General features: G+C 38.8%; 1 protein-coding gene across 5 annotated transcripts in view; it reads left to right on the top strand.

The window, feature by feature from the left end:
• The window catches only part of Pde1a (phosphodiesterase 1A), a 287640-nt gene that overhangs the window by 82947 nt on the left and 184290 nt on the right, over positions 1-20403 (top strand). Inside the window, exon 1 of one of the 5 annotated variants that reach the window (XM_029536149.1) lies at positions 5354-5816. The exons of the other annotated variants lie outside the window; for them this stretch is intronic. Within the exon in view, the coding sequence (XP_029392009.1) occupies positions 5764-5816 (53 nt within the window). The 5' untranslated portion in view covers positions 5354-5763. Of the gene's footprint in view, positions 1-5353; positions 5817-20403 lie in introns of those variants that run through there. 5 annotated transcript variants of the gene reach the window in all.

Raw genomic sequence — 20403 nt, 5'->3', positions numbered from 1 at the left:
AATAGCCAGAAGCTGGAAAGAACCCAGATGTCCCTCAACAGAGGAATGGATACAGAAAATGTGGTACATTTACACAATGAGGTACTACTCAACTATTAAAAACAATGAATTTATGGAATTCTTAGGCAAATGGATATATCTGGAGGGTATCATCCTGAGTGAGGTAACCCAGTTACAAAATAACTCACATAATATGCACTCACTGATAAGTGGATATTAGTCCAGAAACCTAGAATATCCAAGATACAATCTCTAAAACACAAGAAAATCAAGAATAAGGAAGACCAACATGTGGATACTTCACTCCTCCCTAAAATAGGGAATAAAACACCCATGAAAGAAGTGGCAGAGACAAAGTTTGGAACTAAGACGAAAGGATGGACCATCCAGAGACTGCCCCACCTGGGGGTCCATCCCATAATCAGTCACTAAACACAGACACTATTGCATATGCCAGCAAGAACTTGCTGAAAGGACACTGATATAGCTATCTCTGTGAGGCTATGCCAATGCCTGGCAAATATAGAAGTGGATGCCCACAGTCTTCTATAGGATAGAGCACAGAAATACCAATGGAGGAGCTAGAGAAATTACCCAAGGAACTGAAGGGGTCTGCAACCGTATAGGTGAAACAACAATATGAACTAATCAGTACCCCAGAGCTCGTGTCTCTAGCTGCATATATTGCAGAAGATGGCCTAGTCAGCCATCGTTGGGAAGAGATGCCCCTTGGTCTTGCAAACTTTATATCCCTCACACAGGGGTATGGGGCCAAGAAGTAGGAGTGCGTGAGCAGGGGAGCAGGGTGGCGGACATTCAGGATAGCATTTGAAATGTAAATGAAGAAAATATCTAATAAAATAAGTTAAAAAAGTATTGGAGATGTAAGGGACAATATCTTAATATTTAAGAAGAGTCAGGGGTTAGGAAAAGAAAGTGCACTTAGGAGGTGATTCTTCTCCTTTTCTAGATTTCTCTAGAAAAGGTAGAATGTAGACTAGAAAGAACTCTAACAGGAGGCAGAGTATTTACTCACTACATAGGAGGAGGATAAACTACAGTAACAAAAATAAACACGTGTTCTTCAGGAAAGAAACATCGGGGCTCAAAGTCCAGATTTTTAATCTGTTGTGAAATCTATAGCAAGAAATTCAGTTTCAAAAATGACTTACAACATGGAAGCTGTGGAAATCTATCCATAAAGCATGGGTGCGCTCTGTGTTCTTTGTCAGTGATTGACTCATTCCCTGACGTGAGTTCTACTCAGTGGTGGAGGAGCAGAGACCAGGCTAGGACACCAGGAAGAAGTGGCCCAATGCCATTTCGCTCATGATGTAATCGACCATGGGATGGTACCCAAGACTGTTGCAAAGTCTGTAGATATAAGTAAAAGCTATGCTAGCACTAGCACAGAATCCCCTATTTTCCTTCTCTTTTTGGGGGTTCTGTTCAAGATCTGGATGATTTTCCAGGGGAGTACCACTGTACTCACCTTTCATGTTCAATATATCAAGCAAAATGAAAGGTAGGAAATGATTTAACTGAAGCCCTCATACCTTTAGACTTGGTGGAAAGTGGGGCAGCAAAACTTAAAGGTGCAGAGTTCTTTAAGCAAACGTATGAATAAAGTAACACAAAATGCCATTTGATCCTTCCTTTCCATTTGTTACTAAACACTTTCTGGAATTTGCAACTTGTGAAAAGTATATTTCATTAAAATCTTTTTAAAGCAATAACAGCACACACTTCTTCCCAAACCGACAAGACTTGGCACTTAATGCAGATAAAGTGACCATTTGCAGATAAGTTCATTTTCCATTGTTAGGGTGGGGAGCTGAGTATCCAGTGGTCTTCTAACATTGCATGACTGGGACTTTAGCATCACAGACAGAGAGCAAACTGTTTGCTTGGTTTCCATAGTGATTAAGAGAATACACCATGGTGCTCTCAGGGTGCTTCTGGCTGGGAATATCACAAATGTGGACCACGTGTTTCATTCAACACAATAATTAAGACAGATGTTTCAGCCAGGTGTTTTAGCACATCCTCCCTGATCACCGACTGTGACTACCTCTAATAGTGCTGTGTCAAGTTGGGTGCACGCATCAGTATGCATCAGTATGCACACATATATGAAAAGTGTGAGTATATACATAAGCATGTATAATGACATGTGGTTTGTACATATGCCTGTATACATGTATATGTGTGAATGTATAGTTTAAAATGCTAAGCAAAACAAGCTGCATTTAATTTACCACATTAGGAAAAACAAATACTATTTCTGACCTTGGTTCTATTAAAAATCTTAATAAATTATATTCAGCCTATTTTATAAAATATTTGGCCTGGTTATTTGTACCACAGCTTTTACTATTTTGTGTAGATGGTTGTGTTAATAAAAGTGATAGACTTTTGTAATTTACTTAACAATGAGTGCTTTTCATCTTACTGGATGCCACATGAAAATTGAATGCTAGAAAAAGGCCACTTCTTTTCCCCAAATCAAATTTAAATATACTCTGGAAAGAATGAATGAAATCATATGCTTTGGAACCCATGGAGATGATTCAGCTTGCAGAGGAGGCGCATGCTGCCTAGCTCGATGACCTGACTTCAATCTCCAAGACATATATGGTAGGAGCAGAGAATCACTGCAATTTATTCTCTGACTTCCATATGTGTTCTTGGCCATGAACGTGTACAGGCATGTGTGCACACATGTGCACACACACACACACACACATACACACACACACACTCAGACACACAATGTATAAATAAAAAGTTGCATTTTTCTTTGCTTTAAGATAATGTTTAGTTTACAGGTATATTCTCATTGCTTTCTTTGAGATGAATATTAGTCTCAAATGATGTGCTTAACATAAATGCAAGTCTATCCTGACTCCCTTAATCATTTAAATTAAAAAAATGTAAATTGAATACAATTAAAGTTACATTGGTTTTTCTGTGATCAGTGTGAACAACCTTTAAGTTCTCCGGCTGATGACTGCGTCTTGAGTTTGAGGTAAATAATAATATGGATTTAGAAGAAACTCAGCTTAATGTTAACTGCCACTATGTTGAATTCTTTTCATTATGGTCATGAAAAAAAATCTCACATTATATTAAAAGGTTTATTTTTTATTTGTATGTGTGTGTGTGGCATCCACATAGATATATGTGGGTACATATATGCATGTGCCCAGTGTGTGAGTGCCTGTAGAGGCCACACTAGAGCACTAGGTTCCCAGGACCTGGAGCTCCAGGTGGCTGTGGGTACTGCTAAGAATCTCCCCTGGAAAAGCAGTAAGTTGTCCTTACTGCTGAGCCAGCACACACGACTCACTTCTCTAGGAAAGGTAGATGGACTTAAGAGACATCATAGTATAAATCATTGCTGTGGAGACAGAAAGCCAGTACAAATGCAAAAGTCCCTCCAGAAAAAAACGTCAAAAATTTGTTATTGTTTATGTACTTTCCTATGTGATGAAGAAACCAAGACATATGGTTATAATAGAGTATGTATTGGCGAGGTTTGCCTGTGGGTTTGAGTTTGAGTGGTCTCCATACTTAACTTATTGCCACGTAAGAAGTCATGTGAGTTCATGATTGTGTGCCTTTGCTAAGGATGCACACACTGATTTTGATGTTTCTCTATCAGTATATGTGCATGAATATATTATGAATATATAATTATCTGGCACCAATGGGAGGGGAGGCCCTTGGTCCTGTGAAGGATTGATGTTCCAGCATAGGGAAGGGAGGTGGGTGGGTGGAGAACCCTAATAGAGGTAGGGGGAGGGGGATGGAATAGGGGGCTTGCAGAAGGGAACCAGGAAGGGGGACAATGTAAACAAAATAACCAATTTTAAATATATATATATATATATAGGGAGGGGGATGGAATAGGGGGCTTGCAGAAGGGAACCAGGAAGGGGGACAATGTAAACAAAATAACCAATTTTAAATATATATATATATATATATATATATACACACACACACACACACACACACACACACACANANATATATATATATATATATATATATATATATATATATATATATACTCTTTTCATGTGGAGTTGTATAGGCATCATAATTTCTATGACGGTTTGTTTACAGGATGAAAATAAGCACAAAAATCTCAAAAGAAACTACAGAATTCAATTAACCTTATAACTTCATTTTACAAGCAATGACACCGGAGTCCAGACTGGCAAGACTTTTGCCACAGAGTCGCTACAAGACAGGGGCTGATTGCACACACTTATTTTATCTTTGGTCCAACGCTCTCTCAGCCTGATTTTTACTTCCTGGTATGGATTAGAACTTCTTGATAAAATCAGCAGTTCTTATAAGTCTCATCTCCCTTTGGCGACAGAAAGAAGGTGGTCTTATTTCTCTGAAGTGTTTGCACATGCCTGCAAATAGCTCCCTACCTTTGAGACCTCAGATTCAGCTTTTTTATGGATCATTCAACCAAAACCATGTCCACTCCCTACATTTCCCTTTATGGCATGCACTTTTAAAACATTTTAATCATGCTCTTAGATGGCTCATTTAATTACATACTAAACCTTGGTCCTGGAATTTAATGACTTCGTCCTGGGCCACCAGGAGCTTAGATAACAATTCAAGAAAGTCTTCCAAATAACTTACCTTGAAGAATTAGAATTTTTGCTCTCTGTAACTTGGGCTACTCTTCACAGAGTTAACGCCTCAGGTTCCAATGAAATAATGCTCACAAATTGGTTCATGATTTTCTTTTCTACTTGCTTGTTTTCTCTCTTGTTATAAAATTAAAAATCCTACATACTATAAAATATTATGCACCCAGATTGTTTGGGTTTATTTATTTACCTGTTTGTTTATTTGTGTGTACATGTGTTTGTGTCTTGTTCTCTCTTTGGTAGTGTTATTTTCATAGTTATGCACTTCAGGACAGCAGCGTCTGGGTACATTTTCACCAATACACTTGAGCAATGCTTGTTTTGCTAACTTCTGGGCTCTGGCCAACACACAGGGACTTCTATCAGTTGAAATGGCATCTTCAACCTCTGCCTGAGTGTAGATTATTAGGTTGTAAGTGTCCAAAAAAATGATGTCTTGTCCCCACACTTCATCCAGTGTGAACTAAAGCAACATTGTAAAATAATTGTAATCTCTTGAAGCAAAGCCAGCTGTGCAACTTCAGCCCATCATTCCTCAGTAATTCATACACAGTTCTTATTTTAACTGAACCGGCTTGTAGAAGGCACTCACTTGGGACTGCTTAGCCAGCTGTACAACTTTTATTTTGAAGAAAAAAAAGTTGAGCCTCAGAACAGGCTGTTTTAAAGACAGGGAGGGACTTAGCCTTGCCGGCTTGACCAGCACATGGAGGGAGAGCTCTCATGGCTGCAATAACTTAGGGGGAGCTCCTACCTGGGTATCGATTGGGGTAGGAAGGTTTCTGTTTGTTTTCTTCTGTTTCTGAGGGTCCTGTGTGTTTCCCTTGCCTGTATCAACGTGACTCTTGGTGGGTTTTGCACACCCTACTCTGTGGGGGAGTGCCCCAACGTGCCTGTCTTATGTGGCCTCTATGGACACACTGCCCAGCTGGCAGAGAACAGGAAAGTTTTCTCCCAGCACCCAAAAAGAGAAAGAGGAAACTACTTTTTCCTTCTGGGATCCTTGCCGCACAATAGCTTCCACACTCTCTCCCCCCGGATTTCTGGAGTGCTTTCCAGGAAGAAGTTAAACCTTCATCTTTAAATGGATGAGTATGTCACAATCAGGAAGAAACACCTCCAAAGACCCATCTTTCGGTAAGTCCTGTTGCATCCCAGGTGGCTCCGGGGCTGTCAGCCACAATGGTCTCTCTCCTTCATCTTCAACCCGGAGGAATGTGGCGCTAAACAACAGCAGAGCAGCAAAGGGTGCCTGGAGTTTAACTTCGTGCACATTGAAGAGATCCTTTTATTTTCTACTCCCTGAAGCTCGGTACATAAACTCTTTATCAATCCTTCAAAATATGCTTTAAAAACTTATTTAGCTGTTCAAGCACATGAGTGACATAGCACTGGAAAAACTTTTGAAACGTTGTGCAATCTCTCCCTGTTGCTCAGTGCAGCTGCACACTCTACTAATTGGCAAATACTGTGCTTGGTTCCTTGAACTGATTATACTCAAGGGCAGGGTTTCTGTGCTATAAACGCTATGTCTTTCTGAAGTAATGTGCTCTGAGATAAATTTGAATTTGATAGCTACTGTGCTGGAGTGTATCTTTTCTAGATCCTTTGGGAATATTAGGCAAGCAGTTAGACAGGAATAGGTCAAAGAGGAAGACTGTAGCATATAGAATGTGTAACCAGGAAAATATGGGCATAATAGTATAATAAGTTCAGCTAAAGTTTATTTGTGTGTGTGTGTGTGTGTGTGTGTGAATGTTTATTCCAATTATTTTTAGCTTGATTGTTTAGTTATCTGTTACATACTTTAGAATTCAACTTTGAGAATGAATGGTTTTTAAGTAGGTAGAAAATGAACACATAATTTCTGCTTTTAAGACAAAGGACTTAACTATCAACTTATTATTTTCCCTGAAAATATTGTAAGGATACAAAAATAGTAAATGTTAACAATAGTAGATGCTAACTTCAAGTTGTAGCCGCTGATTGTTGATCTAGGATTAAATCCAGAATAACAGAAATCTATAGAACAGGCCTTATTATTACTTCATCCTGAATATGAGTGGATCTTAAAGCGTGAAATTACATAAAGCCTGTGCGTTTTATACACTAAGTACATTTTTTTACAGTCTCATTAATAGAAATAGAATACCTTGGTAATGCATGACACAATTACAATATTAATCTGTTTTAAAACATTTTGAAGGTAAATTGCACTTAAATCCAATATAGACCTAGATATAATTCATATCTACTTAAGTGTGTAGCTGTAATTACTGCAGAGCAACTGCTGTAATTGTAACTGTTCATAAATCCAAAATTATCCTCAAAATGCATATTCACCTCAGTGGTTTTCCAACCCTATATAATTAAATAATTTATACAATAATATATTAATACATTATTCTCTATTTTTCTCTCAAGTTCATAGAAGTTATAGGAACTGTTCGAACTGGAATCTACTTTTTGTTCATAAGGCAAGGTGTGCTGAACAGAGGCAGACCCATCTGGTCATCTACTCTGAGTATTAATCCTACGTGGGAGTTAGGGGGATGGAGGCAGATGGTTTGGTGCCAAAGCCTCTATACTCCTTGTAAGTTATGTGCTCAGGTGTTCCTTGCTGGTGGGTTTCACCCTATCTATAGTTACAATATTTAAATCCAAAAGAACTAGCTCTTTGTTAAAAGTAAGATTTTTCTTTTGTGCCTTAATAATTAGAATAAAACATGGTGAATTCAGATATTTTCTTCGTGTTCCTGGTGATCTGGGTGAATCTTCCTGATTAGTACCAAGAGGTTGTACTTTCACTCAGGCAGTTGTTTCCAGCAAGTGAAGGAAAGGGATCAGGGTTAGATGTAGGGTGAGATCGACAGGCACGTGGGCACTGCCATTGCGGTTACTATGCATGGTGAAGAGGTGAGAGAGGAACATGACAGTTTAGTGTCATTAGCCATACCTCCTTAGAGCAGTTGGGTACTGGCTTCCTCAAAGCTATTTGTAGTTTTGGGCAAGCTGGCAATTAAGTCAAACTCCAGTCTTCAGTAATTTGCCCTATCTTATGGTTCTTCTCTGGGTACCTTGTCCCTTAGACATCGTATATATTCCAAGTCTCACATTGGAACATCTTTTTTTCAGGCCTAGCTTTTCTTCTTAGAGAACTGTACCAGATAATTTCTTACTCGGTGTACTTCTGCCTGTCTCTACGCTCCTCGAGGGCTTACTCGGTGTATTTCTTACTCGGTGTACTTCTGCCTGTCTCTACGCTCCTCCAGGGCTCCGCCTCGGGTGATTAGTCCACTGGATAAGGGGATCTGTTTCACATGTGCCATTAGGGCCACATAAATTTAAGAGAACTTCCATGAATGTGATATCCTGGCTGCTTATAAATAATTCATTAACAGTTTAGCAAGATAGGTAAGGTTTGGAACTTTCATTCTAAATTTCCAAATTTCTTTATGTAGGATGGCTTCTCCTGAATAACTTGTGGTTCTAATCTAGCTGACCTGTATTTCTCTGGCAGACTTTGAGTCCGTTAGAGATATTATCATGTATGTGTGAACATAACACTCAAATGGAAGAACACAACAGGGAGACATAGTACCCTGGGGAGACATATTGGAGGTAAAATATATGATCTTAGAGAAAAGATGCAAAATTAGTTTAAAATCCTTTTTTTGAGACAGAGTTAAAGTCTATTTTTATATCAGCATAATTATTATAGATTTAAGAAAGTAAAAACTGTTCATTAAATAGGAAAAAGAAGGTTCTGGAATAATGCATAGTATACCCTGACATCCCATGGCTGGATTAAGAAAAGTCTGACAGAACTTAAATCCTGTCTCTAAGGATGTGCAGATATCATACAATGAGAATTCTCAAAGTATTTCTCATAGTAAGGCTATCAAATCATTCTTACAAAGGTCATCCTTGGAATGATTACACACACTCACATACATCTCCATACTATGTGAGCCAAAGAACAAAAACAAAACTTCTCTAGTGGCCAAGGCAAACTTCACATAATCTTGTTCATGAATACTGTGTAGATATTTGGGATGAGCACTGAGCATTTGAAAATAACCTTTCCTGAACATACAGCATGGTTATTGAGGTGTACTTACAACTTAAGCTTATGCAGAGAAAAGACAAACCTTTACTTCCAGAGGAAATAAGATATGATAAATTTTCAGGAAGGAAACAACATCACAAAACAGATATTCGTGTGCTCCTAGTTAACAACACAAGTTTCTGCCTCTCAGTATTTACAGAAGAAAGGTACATGAGTCATTTAAATTCAAGAGGTAACCCAAGCATTAAGGAGAGAGACATACACACATGACTGTAGGCCTTTAAAGTTCCCTTTCTGTATCCACAAAGGGAATTTTCTCTGGAGTCTGATAACTGAACATTTCTATCTCTTCCTTGTTTATCATCTTATTGAGAACCACCAATTTATATTTTTATATTACAAAATTTAGTACAATCACATGAAAGACCCATGTGTAACTCTAGCAAAAATAATTGCTGAAAACATTTCTGTATTATCAAATTCATATTGTTTTGTAAGCTTTTTCCAGTATTATGTGATGTACCAACCTTAAGACTTTGATACCAAGAAAACTTTCTCCTAAAATGTTTCAACCTTAAAAGCTGTAAAACTAAGTTCTTTGAATGTCTTTGTCACGCAGAGTTTAAGTGTGAGCTTTTGCTGTGAGATCAGCCCCTGGTTCACTTCACACATTTTCCTATTAATTTTTATTGCATGTGAATTTTTCCCACTGTAATTCATAAAAGTGGATAGTTAATGTTAATTGTAAGGATTCTTGCAGGTTAAACATTTGTGTTGTTTGTAAGCAACAACCTTTGAACCTCTTTCGGGGTTCCAAATTGAGTGAGTTATTTTTTTGTGGGGATTTTCCATTAAGAGTACCATTTTAAAAAGTCATAAACAAAATCAAATTACACAAATAGTTCTTCATCAGCCCTAGCAATGAGAACTGCTCTATTCATCTGGGATCTGAGACACTAAAGGGCGATGCTGCTAGGGCCAAAGACTAATGAAAATTGGGTTGAGATCTTCCCAGTCTCCCAGCCCATAGAACATGCTGTTTCTTCTCTTTATGTGTTTTCAAAAGTTTTATTTTTACAAGTATCTGTTAGCAGTGGAACTCTGAGTGTGTTTTTGGCACACATGTTCCGTTCACATAGAAATGTTGAATCCAGTAGGATGGAATGAGGAAAACTATAAAAAGATCCTAATTCTGTTTGTTGGGCTACTGGGTAACTTCTGGGGTTTATGATTTTAAAAAAATATTATAAAATAAGTAAGTTACATGTCCATTTGAAATATATACCACATATTTAATATGAAAAATACTTTTGAGTACAATCATTTTTGTTTATTCCCATGGTTTAGCTCAGAGTTTAAACACTTCTATCAAAGCCCACATATAAGTAGGACCACATCTTTCACATTCTTATATTATAAGGGAGGGACACCTGACTACATTAGTTTTTTCTCTTGGCAAGGTGTCCAGATGAAATTCAGTAATTCTGATATTTCAGAGAGATATATTTCCTGCAGAGCTTTTGGTACAACTAAAAATAAGTTGAACAAATAGTGTAAACCATAAAAAACCCACTTGAAAATTTAAAGGACTTACAATGCATTATTAGATGGTTTTGTTTTATAAATACTTAAGTATTTGGTATCATTTAATTGGAATCTCTTTTGAGCACCTTTCTTCCTTACAACAGAATTATATAATTTTGAGAAAATACATTGTAAAATCTCATCAGAGTATAGGAAGTCACACAGAAAATAACTAAGTATTAATGACAACTGATGAAATAGTATAATATAATAAATATCCTTTTTATCCAAAATGTTTTTATAGGATATGGCTCTATATAAATCACATATAAATTATAACATAAACACAATATAATTCTCTATTTGTAAATAAATTTTTTCATTTTTGCCTACAAGATGTGTTTATAAATTTGTTTAGTAATAAAAGAAAGATCCAGGCATACTGATAACATGAGACCCTATCTCAAAAACAGAGAGAGCAGGAGCAATAGAGAAAGCCAGTATGCGAACTGGCAGGGGAGTCACTGGAAAGTTAGCATTAGAGTTTTCAAAAATGGAGATGCTGTTTTTTTAATGTAGCTAATAAATAAAATAACTTTCCATTTAGGTTTTTACTTTTTGCTTTTAAAGTAGAAAAAAGTTACAAAACAGAGATGTGTGTGTGTGTGTGTGTGTGTGTGTGTGTGTGTGTGTGTGTATGACTGCCTGTGCAAGCTTGGTGCTTATGTGGAAGCCCAAGATTGACTTAAGCTATATTTTTCTAAAGCTCTCTACTTTATATTTTGAGACAGAGTGTCTCATTGATCCTAGAGTTCACCACTTTAACTAGACTTGGTGGCCAGTAAACCCTTGTGGTCTACCTGTCTCCGTCCACCAGTATAGCAGTACAGGCATATGTCAACCCATATGGTTTCATGTGGGTTCTGGTGGTCCAAAATCAGATCTTCACACTTGTGGGGCAAGCACTTTATATCCTGAGAACTCTCTCCAGTACCAAGAAATGAATGTAAGGTTGAGAAAACTATAGAACATCGGTTCTAAACCTGTCGGTTGTGATCCCTTTCTGGGGGGGGGGGGAATGAATGACCCTCTCACAGGGGTCACCAAAACCATCATGCATATTACATATTTTCATTATGATTCATAAAAGTAGGAAATAGAGTTATGAAGGAGCAAAGAAATAATTTTAGATTGGGGGGATGTTATCACAACATGGAGAACTGTATTAAAGGGTCACAGCATTAGGAAGTTTAAGAACCACTGCTATAGAGGATGATGCTACTCGGCCAAGCAAATCTATTCTAAAACTGATATATTTACTAAAAATTAATCTTCCTGTTGTGTCCTTCAAGGGTGTCCTGGCTGCTAGCTAAAGGTCATTGTATTTAGAGGACAAGAGATTGATATCAATTGATCTTTAATATGAATTATAAAAGTCAAAGCAAAACAACCTTATTTGAATGCAAAACAAGTAATGATTATCATTAAAAATAATCAGACATTAGTGTGCCTATTTATTTTCCTAGTCATACTGGAAGTTGCTCTAATTTTTAAGTGCTCATTATCTATTGATAAACTGTATTTTATTACATATTTTAACTTGCCATTGCTGTTTTTATCAGAGGCCTTAATATTAATACTAAGAACTAACTGTTATCCAATACTCTGTCGGGAAATATGTGCATGTACTACTCTACACAATGCCATGATAGGGATGACATTCAAAATGAATGATTTAAGCTATGGCGCCAAGAACCAGGAGCAGATTGAAGCATGGGAAAGTGTCCCCTTCTCAGCTGTGCACATCTTGTTTCACGGGCTAGACAGCTTGCTGATGCTTGAGGTTATTTTGGGAGTTTGGTATGATTTAGAAATGGCTTTTCAAAGATCTGGAATGTTTGAAATGAGGAAAATCAAGATTATGCCTGTAGAATAATCTATTTAATGGTCTCACATCATCTGGAAATTCTTACATTTTGAGTAATTAGCCTTCTGTGGATTTTGTTTAAGTAAAAATCAGGAGCAGAAAGTCATACCAATGGATGCTTGTTAAAAGATGACCCATGGGTCTGCAGACGGGGGATAACTTTAAAGATGTCTGCAGTATTTATAAACCAAGGCTCTTGAGTTCTCTGCCTGGACATAGCATAGTTTTGACAGTTTGTTCTCATGGGAAATCCTTAGTTTATTTATGAGCTTGATTACGGCTGCTTGGACATGAGCTCTAATTGAGGAAAACCCAACATTTCCTGAACTGGAGCTGCTGGAAGTGGAAAGCCGCCCAACGAGGGCATCAGAAGGACCGATGGCTCCTCTCTGTGGGTTAGCTCTGCACTCCCTATTCCTGTCCTCCCAGGGCCTGACGTTTTCTTAGGAAGAGGCTAGATTTCTTAGTTATATTGGTATCCACTTCGAGTGTTTTGTGACTCGACTGGTATCTTAGGATGGTATTTTTAGACAAGGTGTGTGTTTGTGTGTGTGTGTGTGTGTGTGTGTGTGTGTGTGTGTGTGTGAGAGAGAGAGAGAGAGAGAGACAGAGAGAGAGAGAGACAGAGAGACAGAGAGACAGAGAGACAGAGAGACAGAGAGACAGAGAGAAAGAACAAGCAAGCAAGCAAGCGAGAGTTTATGTTTGTGTAGGTATGCTTGTCCTTGGTGCATATGTACAGACAATTTGTTGACCTTTATTAATTAATTAATTTACTTTTTTATTGTTGACTTTCCACTTTATTGTGTGAGGCGTGGAGCTTCTTGTTTTGTAGAGGTTGGTCGGACAGTGAGTTCCAGGTTCTGCCTGTCTCAGTGCCCTAGTGCTGGGCTTACAAACATGAGCTGTCACCCCTGACATTTTACCATAATGCAAGAATTTGAATTTGACTTCTCATGTTCACTGAGCCATCTCCTCAGTCCTAGAATAAAATTTTAAATAGATATTCTTTGGTTATATATTTCCTGATCAGCTGTATATAGGCATAGAGAATTATGCGCTTTAGCATAAAATTACTTCAGCTTTAAAAAAAAAATTACAATTTAATTTGACGATTTTCAGGATCAAAGAGTTTGGAACAAACTGATTACAAATCCACAATAATGAAAGAGTGAAGCTGTGTCTGTCATTAACACAGGACAGTGACAATTTTATGGGTTCCAATTGAGGAAAGAACAGAAAGTCTTACAAGATCAACTCACTTTTCAGTTACATCATTGAAACAAAAGCTTGGAAAAAAGTAGGCGTATGTGAAAATCTGGGAGCAACTGCTTATTAGAGATCTCCAGCAAAGATGCCAACTGCTTATGTTTCCTCTGACAGCTAGGTTTCTGTGGTACACATTAAACCAAAGGAACCGTGCAGATTTCTAGAACCACGGCCCAGCACTCGTCATTTGGTTGAGCTGATTCTGGCTGTTTGCAACTGTAAGACCTTGTGGTATTTTCATCTGCATCCTTTTTACATCCATTTCCTCCAAGTTCTATCGTAATTGCATAAATGAGGGATTGACTTTCCTAAAAACATAAAAAAAAATTATATAAGATTCCTAAGGCTAGAATCAAAATAGAGTCAACTGTAATGTCTCTCATAACTTTTAGGAGAACATGAATCATAAGTAAGAAAGTGCTTCCCCAAGGCTTCAAATTTAAAAACAATGCATTCAGCACAGTCTTTCAAATAACTAAATCAGTGTTTGTGTTGGTCAATAGCTGAAGATGTTTGCTTTCTTGCTTTTAAAAAACACTTAAAAGGGGGCTAGAAAGATGGCTCATTGTGTAAGATGTTTTGCTGCTCTTGCAGGGGACCAGTGTTTTTGGTTCTTTGCACCCACGTGGTGGTTCATGGCCATTCATAGTTCCAGTTCCAGAGGATCTGGCATACTCCTGAACTCCTTGGGTACTGCATTCATGTAGTACATGCACATATGGAGAGTCAAATCACTCATACACAGAGAATAATATAAATCAAAACGTAATGTCACTGAATGGGGGCTGGAGATATGGCTCAGCATTTAAGAGCGCTTGCTGCCAAAGAGGACCCAGGTCAATCAATAACTGAAGATGATAGTATCAGCTATTACTGTTTGTAAATATTCCCAAAATATAATGCTGAAGATGACTCTTATTTTGGAGTAGAGGTAAGGTAAGGGAGAGAAGGGTCCCACTGATCTTCACAAGGCTGGACTTGAACTCAGTGGGGGATTTCTTGTGTACTTGTGGTCAAATGGAACAATTTGCTCATGGTGGCTGGTAAAAGGGCCCTGAGCTACAGGATTTGGCTTTCTTGCATTTCGTCTTTAACATCTCTCTATGGAATAACCTGGGCAAATTCTCATCATCATTTTAGGATGCAGAAATGGGAACATTTCTTTTCTTTTTTTTTTTTTTTTTTTTTTATAGGCTCCAAATGAATTTTATTGAGTCCTGTTGCCATTGCTCATTGGGAAGATCAAGAAGTCACATAACAAGCTCAGGGAGGAAGCCATGATGGCAACAGACAGTACACACAAGAAAGTGCAAGGATTGGGTGAATTAGTGAAGTATGCTTTTTCTGAAAGTGCTTCTGTTTCTCTGATTATTCTTTTCCTTAATCCACCTATAGTTTATTCATTTACCGAAGGAATAATCGATCATCTAGTCTTCCAGGCTGTATAGTTGCCTTAGTGATTACTGAGGACAGGAAAAATTATTAACAGAGCAGTGAGGTCCTGGTCAGTATTGGTTGGGTAGTGCGTCAGATGGGGTGCGCCTGACTCCCAGGTGACAGCATACCTGAGATTCTTAGCTAAAACCTTTTAATATGTTTAAAGTTTAAAGTAGTCTCACCCAATTGCCTAAACCAGTAGTTATTATCCTGATAGCAACTACCCATGTTTTCCCAGGTTCGTTTGAAAATGGATCTTTAAACTTTATATGCCCCAGTACAGGGGAACACCAGGACCAAGAAGTGGGAGTGGGTGGGTAGGGGAGGAGGGGGGGGAGGGTATAGGGGACTTTGGGGATAGCGTTTGAAATGTAAATGAAGTAAATACCTAATAAAAAATTGGAAAAGAAAAAATAAATAAAAAAGGATCTTTATTAAGGAACTTGCTAATAACCCTGAGAAAATTAGTTATTTTAACAGAAGCTGCATAATTAATTATATAATTTTAGGTGATTCAATTCTAATTCTACTAATCCAGTGACCTGAAAAGTAAGTTTTGAAAGCAGCAACAGACATACAGCTCTCTCACACGCATTTGATTTGTAGCTCAGTCACAGCCATAATGTGCATTTTTCTTGGTTTAAGGTTTAGTAATTTTTTTCAAATATGTTCTTTACATAATAGGCTTATGGTAATGATTTCCATTTCTGAACTGTCCCAAGGATCACTGCAACAAGCAAATGTGTTGGTAAAAGCTACAAATTTAATAACCTCTCATTTGAATCGGGTGACCCACAAACTGGGTGTTTTTGCCACTGTCAGATTTGCAGCTTACAAAACAAAACAACAACAACAACAAAAAAGCCCTCCAGCATGAGCCTCATAGATTCAGGTTCACCAAGTACTGGGATAGAAAGCTTTGACGTCTTTCTAAAGCTTTCCAAGTTCATGTTAGTTCAGAGCTTGATGTGGGCTTGTTTCCTTGAATGATAGAATTAATACACTCTAGAAAAGGAACATCTGAAAGTGTGCTTAATAACATGAGAAAATTATTGGAAATAGAAGCCATTTTTTTCTCTGAATCAAAAAAAAAAAAAAAAAAAAAAAGTCTGAGCAGAGCTGGGGACATGTACCTCTAGTATCCAGTAGGCAAAGGCAGGAGAACTGCGTATTTCACTGTGTGAGCCTGTCAGAAGAATTAAAAAAAAAAAAAAGGATTTCTAAATAAAAAAATGTTAGGCTTAGTACCTCTGATTAGGATTTTTCCTCTTAGAAATTCTTTTGTGTGTCTCTTTGTGTGTGTGTGTGTGTGTGTGTGTGTGTGTGTTGGTACTCGTGTGAATCTGAGTGTGAGTGTGAAGGTGCCATAGCCTGTATGTAGAGGTCAGAGGACAACACTGGATAGCATGAGGACAAGATGTAGCTCCGCGTGTCTCCTGGTTTCAGTGGTGGATCTGTCAGGATTTGGCACCAGAGGATTTAGATTTAATAAGGCTTATAAGATTAGGATTTTAGTTGCTGCACCCAGTGACTGAGTTACCGTTGCTTCTGAACTCAGTTTAAGTTTTCCTTCACACCGTGGCTCGTCTGGGATCCAGAGAGAAAGGTCCGGGTGGCAAAGTGTGGGTTTGCCAGATGTGCACCACAAAGGCCGTGGGGGTTTTGAAGCATGGGGTTGGCGTGGCAGCGACCTGCCAGTGGGAACTTAGTGAACTGGGTGGAGAGATTGTGGCGCTCTAAATCAGTCTCCACGAGATAGAAGCAGGCTGGCTGCCGGGGAAGAGAGTTGACAGCCCAAGCACAGGAACGTACCAGTTCGTTTTTAAATATTTCATGGGTTTCAACATGGGTGAATAGGCTCTCTGTTGCTCTTCAGGTACACATGCTACGATGCCTGTCACTGAGTTTCTCGTCCTGCCCTGACTCTCACAACTCTGGAGAGGTGCTGAGTTCTTCAGAAATAGTTGAACTACTTACCGGGTCTACTTTTGTGTGACTTACAAGGATCTCAATTCAGGCTCTGATGCTTGTGTGGCAAATGCATTCACTGAATCATCTACCAATACCTCTCAGCTTAAAAACATTCTTAAATATATTTTTGTAACGTAGATCTACACAGGCTAGCAGGAATGCCAGTATAATAGTTTTCAGAGTTGTCTGTGGTGTCTTAAAATCATTGGGGACTCAGAAAGAAAAATCCAAATGTATAAATGTCTCAGTTACTTTTTCTGTTGCTTTGATAACATTTCCCAGTGAAAGGGAAGGGGTGGTTCTTTTGGCTCACAGTCCGAGGGAATAGTCCCTTCTGGAGAGGCAGTCTTGGCTTCAAGAGCCTGTGACACCTGGAGGTCTGGTATCCTCACTCAGGAAGCAGACAAGGACTGCGGGACTCAAGCCCACTAACCGGTCGCACACACTTTTAGAACTGGTGTTTCAACCTCGATAAAACTAACCAAGCTAACACCTCACAGGCATGGCCAGAAGCTACCAGAACCTAGATACTCATCAAGGTCCCCAGTGCCTTGTTTCCTATGTGGTTCTAGACCCTGTCAAGTTGTTAATATTAATCTTTCTAGCAGGTGTTCAAAGTAAGAATTTCTGGATAAGATGTAGGAATCATTGTCTTCTTATACTCTCTACTTTTCTTTCTATGTAGTCAACTTTAATAACCTTGGCCCTCAAAAGAGGTGCATGGGCAATGTAGTGACAAGAAGGAAGGTGACCTCCCTTAAGAGTGTCCTCCTTTGAAGGAAGAATGGGTTTCTGATGAGCAAATGGGAGGAGGAAAGGGCACCCAGGGGCTGGAAAGTGTGCGAGAAAGTTTTGTAACTGGAAGACTTCCTGACTGGCAAGCACTCAACTACATGAGCATCCCTGGGGGAAGGAGAGTGGCCAATAATTTGGAACAGACTAGAGAACAAGACAGTGGTGGCGCATGCCTTTAATCCCAGCACTTGGGAGGCAGAGGCAGCTGTATTTCTGAGTTCAAGGCCAGCCTGGTCTACAGAGTGAGTTCCAGGACAGCCAGGGCTATACAGAGAAACCCTGCCTGGAAAAACCAAACCAAATCAAACAAAAGGTACGAAACAGACTAGAGAGCTGATGGTGACTGCGTGCATTCTGTAGATGTGTCCGGCCACTTCATTGACATGATGTGAAACCTGCACTGGGCTCAGTATTTCTAGAGTGCCATGTCCTTCTGTCCTAGGACACCACTGCCCTGACACACTAGGAACAAAGCACTAGGTTATTGCTACTTGCCGTGCCCACTTCCTTTTTATGAGTTCTGTGAGGACCTTATTTTTATTTTGTTTATCAAAAATGCATTCAATTTGTAGTTATCATTAATATCCTTAGAAAGTGGAAGAAATTCCAGTTACCTCTGTCCTCCCAAACATGTCTGATCCATTTTCTAAAACTCAACCACCTTTGTTTTTCTCCTTTAACTAACTGTTTTCTTACTTTTATTATCTGGAAGATAGTTTGACCTTTGGAAAAATATTAGATGTTTCCACAGCTAATATTTTTCCTCTCATCTCAGAGAAACACAGTGGCCTAGCTGGAGAATAGTGAATGTTTATTATGTAACCATGATGGGGAAAGTTTAAAAAAAAGGGGGGGGGAAGAAGAAATATTTTGAAAGGATCGAAAAACAGTGAACGTCACATTATTGAAACAGCTGAGGATAAATGAAGAAGTAACAGAGGGGAGTTCCGTGGGGACTCTCCTGCCCAGGTGTCACTCCGCACACAAAGTGGGCAGCCTATTACCTGGATCTTGAGTCTTTTCTCTTATTTCAGCCTGAAAAGATTTTTCCCCCAAGAATTACCCTTAATTCATACTTAATGAAAAACAGTTTAAAATCTGCAGATAATTCTGTGTGATCAGTAATAGCTTAAAATTGTGTAGACTCCTATATAATATATTTAATTAAAATTTTATATGCCTGATTTATTATTAGTTTGCAAACAATCTTCATGAAATGTGAACATTCCAGCTTCAAGGTGAAGAAGCAAAAGTCCAGGGGGCCACAGGAAGCTAAAATAGATAAGTGTGTCTGCAGTTACCAGCTTTATTTTCAGAGTCGATAGTGAATGTTTCCAGGTGATGCACAGATTCTTCACTGAAGTCTGTTCCCTCTTTGTTTCTAGCCAATGAAAGTACTTGAGTTAAAACCGAACCAAAACCAAAGTCTTGCTTTTCTGAATTGTGTAATGCACTTTATTTCCACGAAAGCTTTCTCTAGGATAGATGAAGAGGCAAACACAAAGCCACAGTCATGTGATTGCCTGTGATAACTGTGCAGATGTGGATTTTACAGGACTCATATGATGCACCTACTAGGAACTAGGGGACACAGAGTACTGTCTCCAGATGAAGAAGGAGAAGGGGGAAAAAGATAAAGTTCAGGCTGTTGCTTTGAAAGTGTTCCTAAACAGAAGAGATTTGTTGCTATCATAACCTAAACAACCCTCTCCCAAGCGGCAGAAAAGACCCTGGAGATATGGGAGGGTGTGGCTTCCTGGATGTGCAACACAACCCTCAGTTGCATTATGACTTCATTAATAGAAATGACTACAGTTTAGAAGAAACCAGCCTCTTCCCTGGTTGTTTTGTTTGGCTTTCTGTTTATTTGTCTTAAAGAGTTTATCTTATTGTAAATTTCTTGAAATGTCATACTAAGAATGTCTAGCTGTCTGAGATAGACACAGATACTCACACCCAACCTTTAGATTGAAGTGAGGGACCCCTGTTGTTGAATTAGGGAAAAACTGGAAGAAGCTAAGGAGGAGAGTGACCCCATAGGACAACTAGCAGTGTCAACTAACCTGGACTCCTGAGAATTGTCAGACACTGAGCCACCAACCAGGCAGCATATACTAGCTGGTCCGAGGCCCCCCAACACATATATAGCAGAGGACTGTCTGGTCTGACCTCAGTGGGAGAAAACGCACCTAACCCTCAAGAGACTTGAGGCCCCAGGAAGTGGAGAGGCCTCGCTGGGAGAGGGCGTCCTCTTGAAGACAGGGGGAGGAGGAATGGGATGAAGAACTGTGAGGGCAGACTGGGAAGAAGATAAGGCCTGGCCTGTAAAAATATAAAAGTAATATAAAGGGGGGTGTGTGTGGGGGAGAAGAATGCCTTTTCTAAAGAGAAAAATTCTCACAATGTGTTAGGCAAACCGAAGAAGCTCCTTGAAGGTTATTCCTTTTCTTTTAAGGATCAGATATTAAGGAAGGGGAGATTACTTAGCGAGTAAGAGCACTTGCTATGCACTTAGGAGGACCTGAGTTCTAATCCCCACTGCCTCCTTAAAAACCTGAATGTGACCATACATACCTGTAACCTCATCAAGAAGGGACAGAGATGAGATTCTGGGAACTCACTGGCTAGCCTGCAGAGCTGAAATGATGAGTTCCAGTTTGGATGAGAGATCTTATCTCAAGAATTCATATATATATATATATATATATATATATATATATATATATATATAT

The sequence above is a fragment of the Mus pahari genome, chromosome 3 (genome assembly GCF_900095145.1).
Source record: "Mus pahari chromosome 3, PAHARI_EIJ_v1.1, whole genome shotgun sequence".
NCBI lineage: Eukaryota > Metazoa > Chordata > Mammalia > Rodentia > Muridae > Mus > Mus pahari.
Note: the sequence above shows the minus strand (reverse complement) of the source record. Positions and strands in the feature narration are given on the sequence as shown.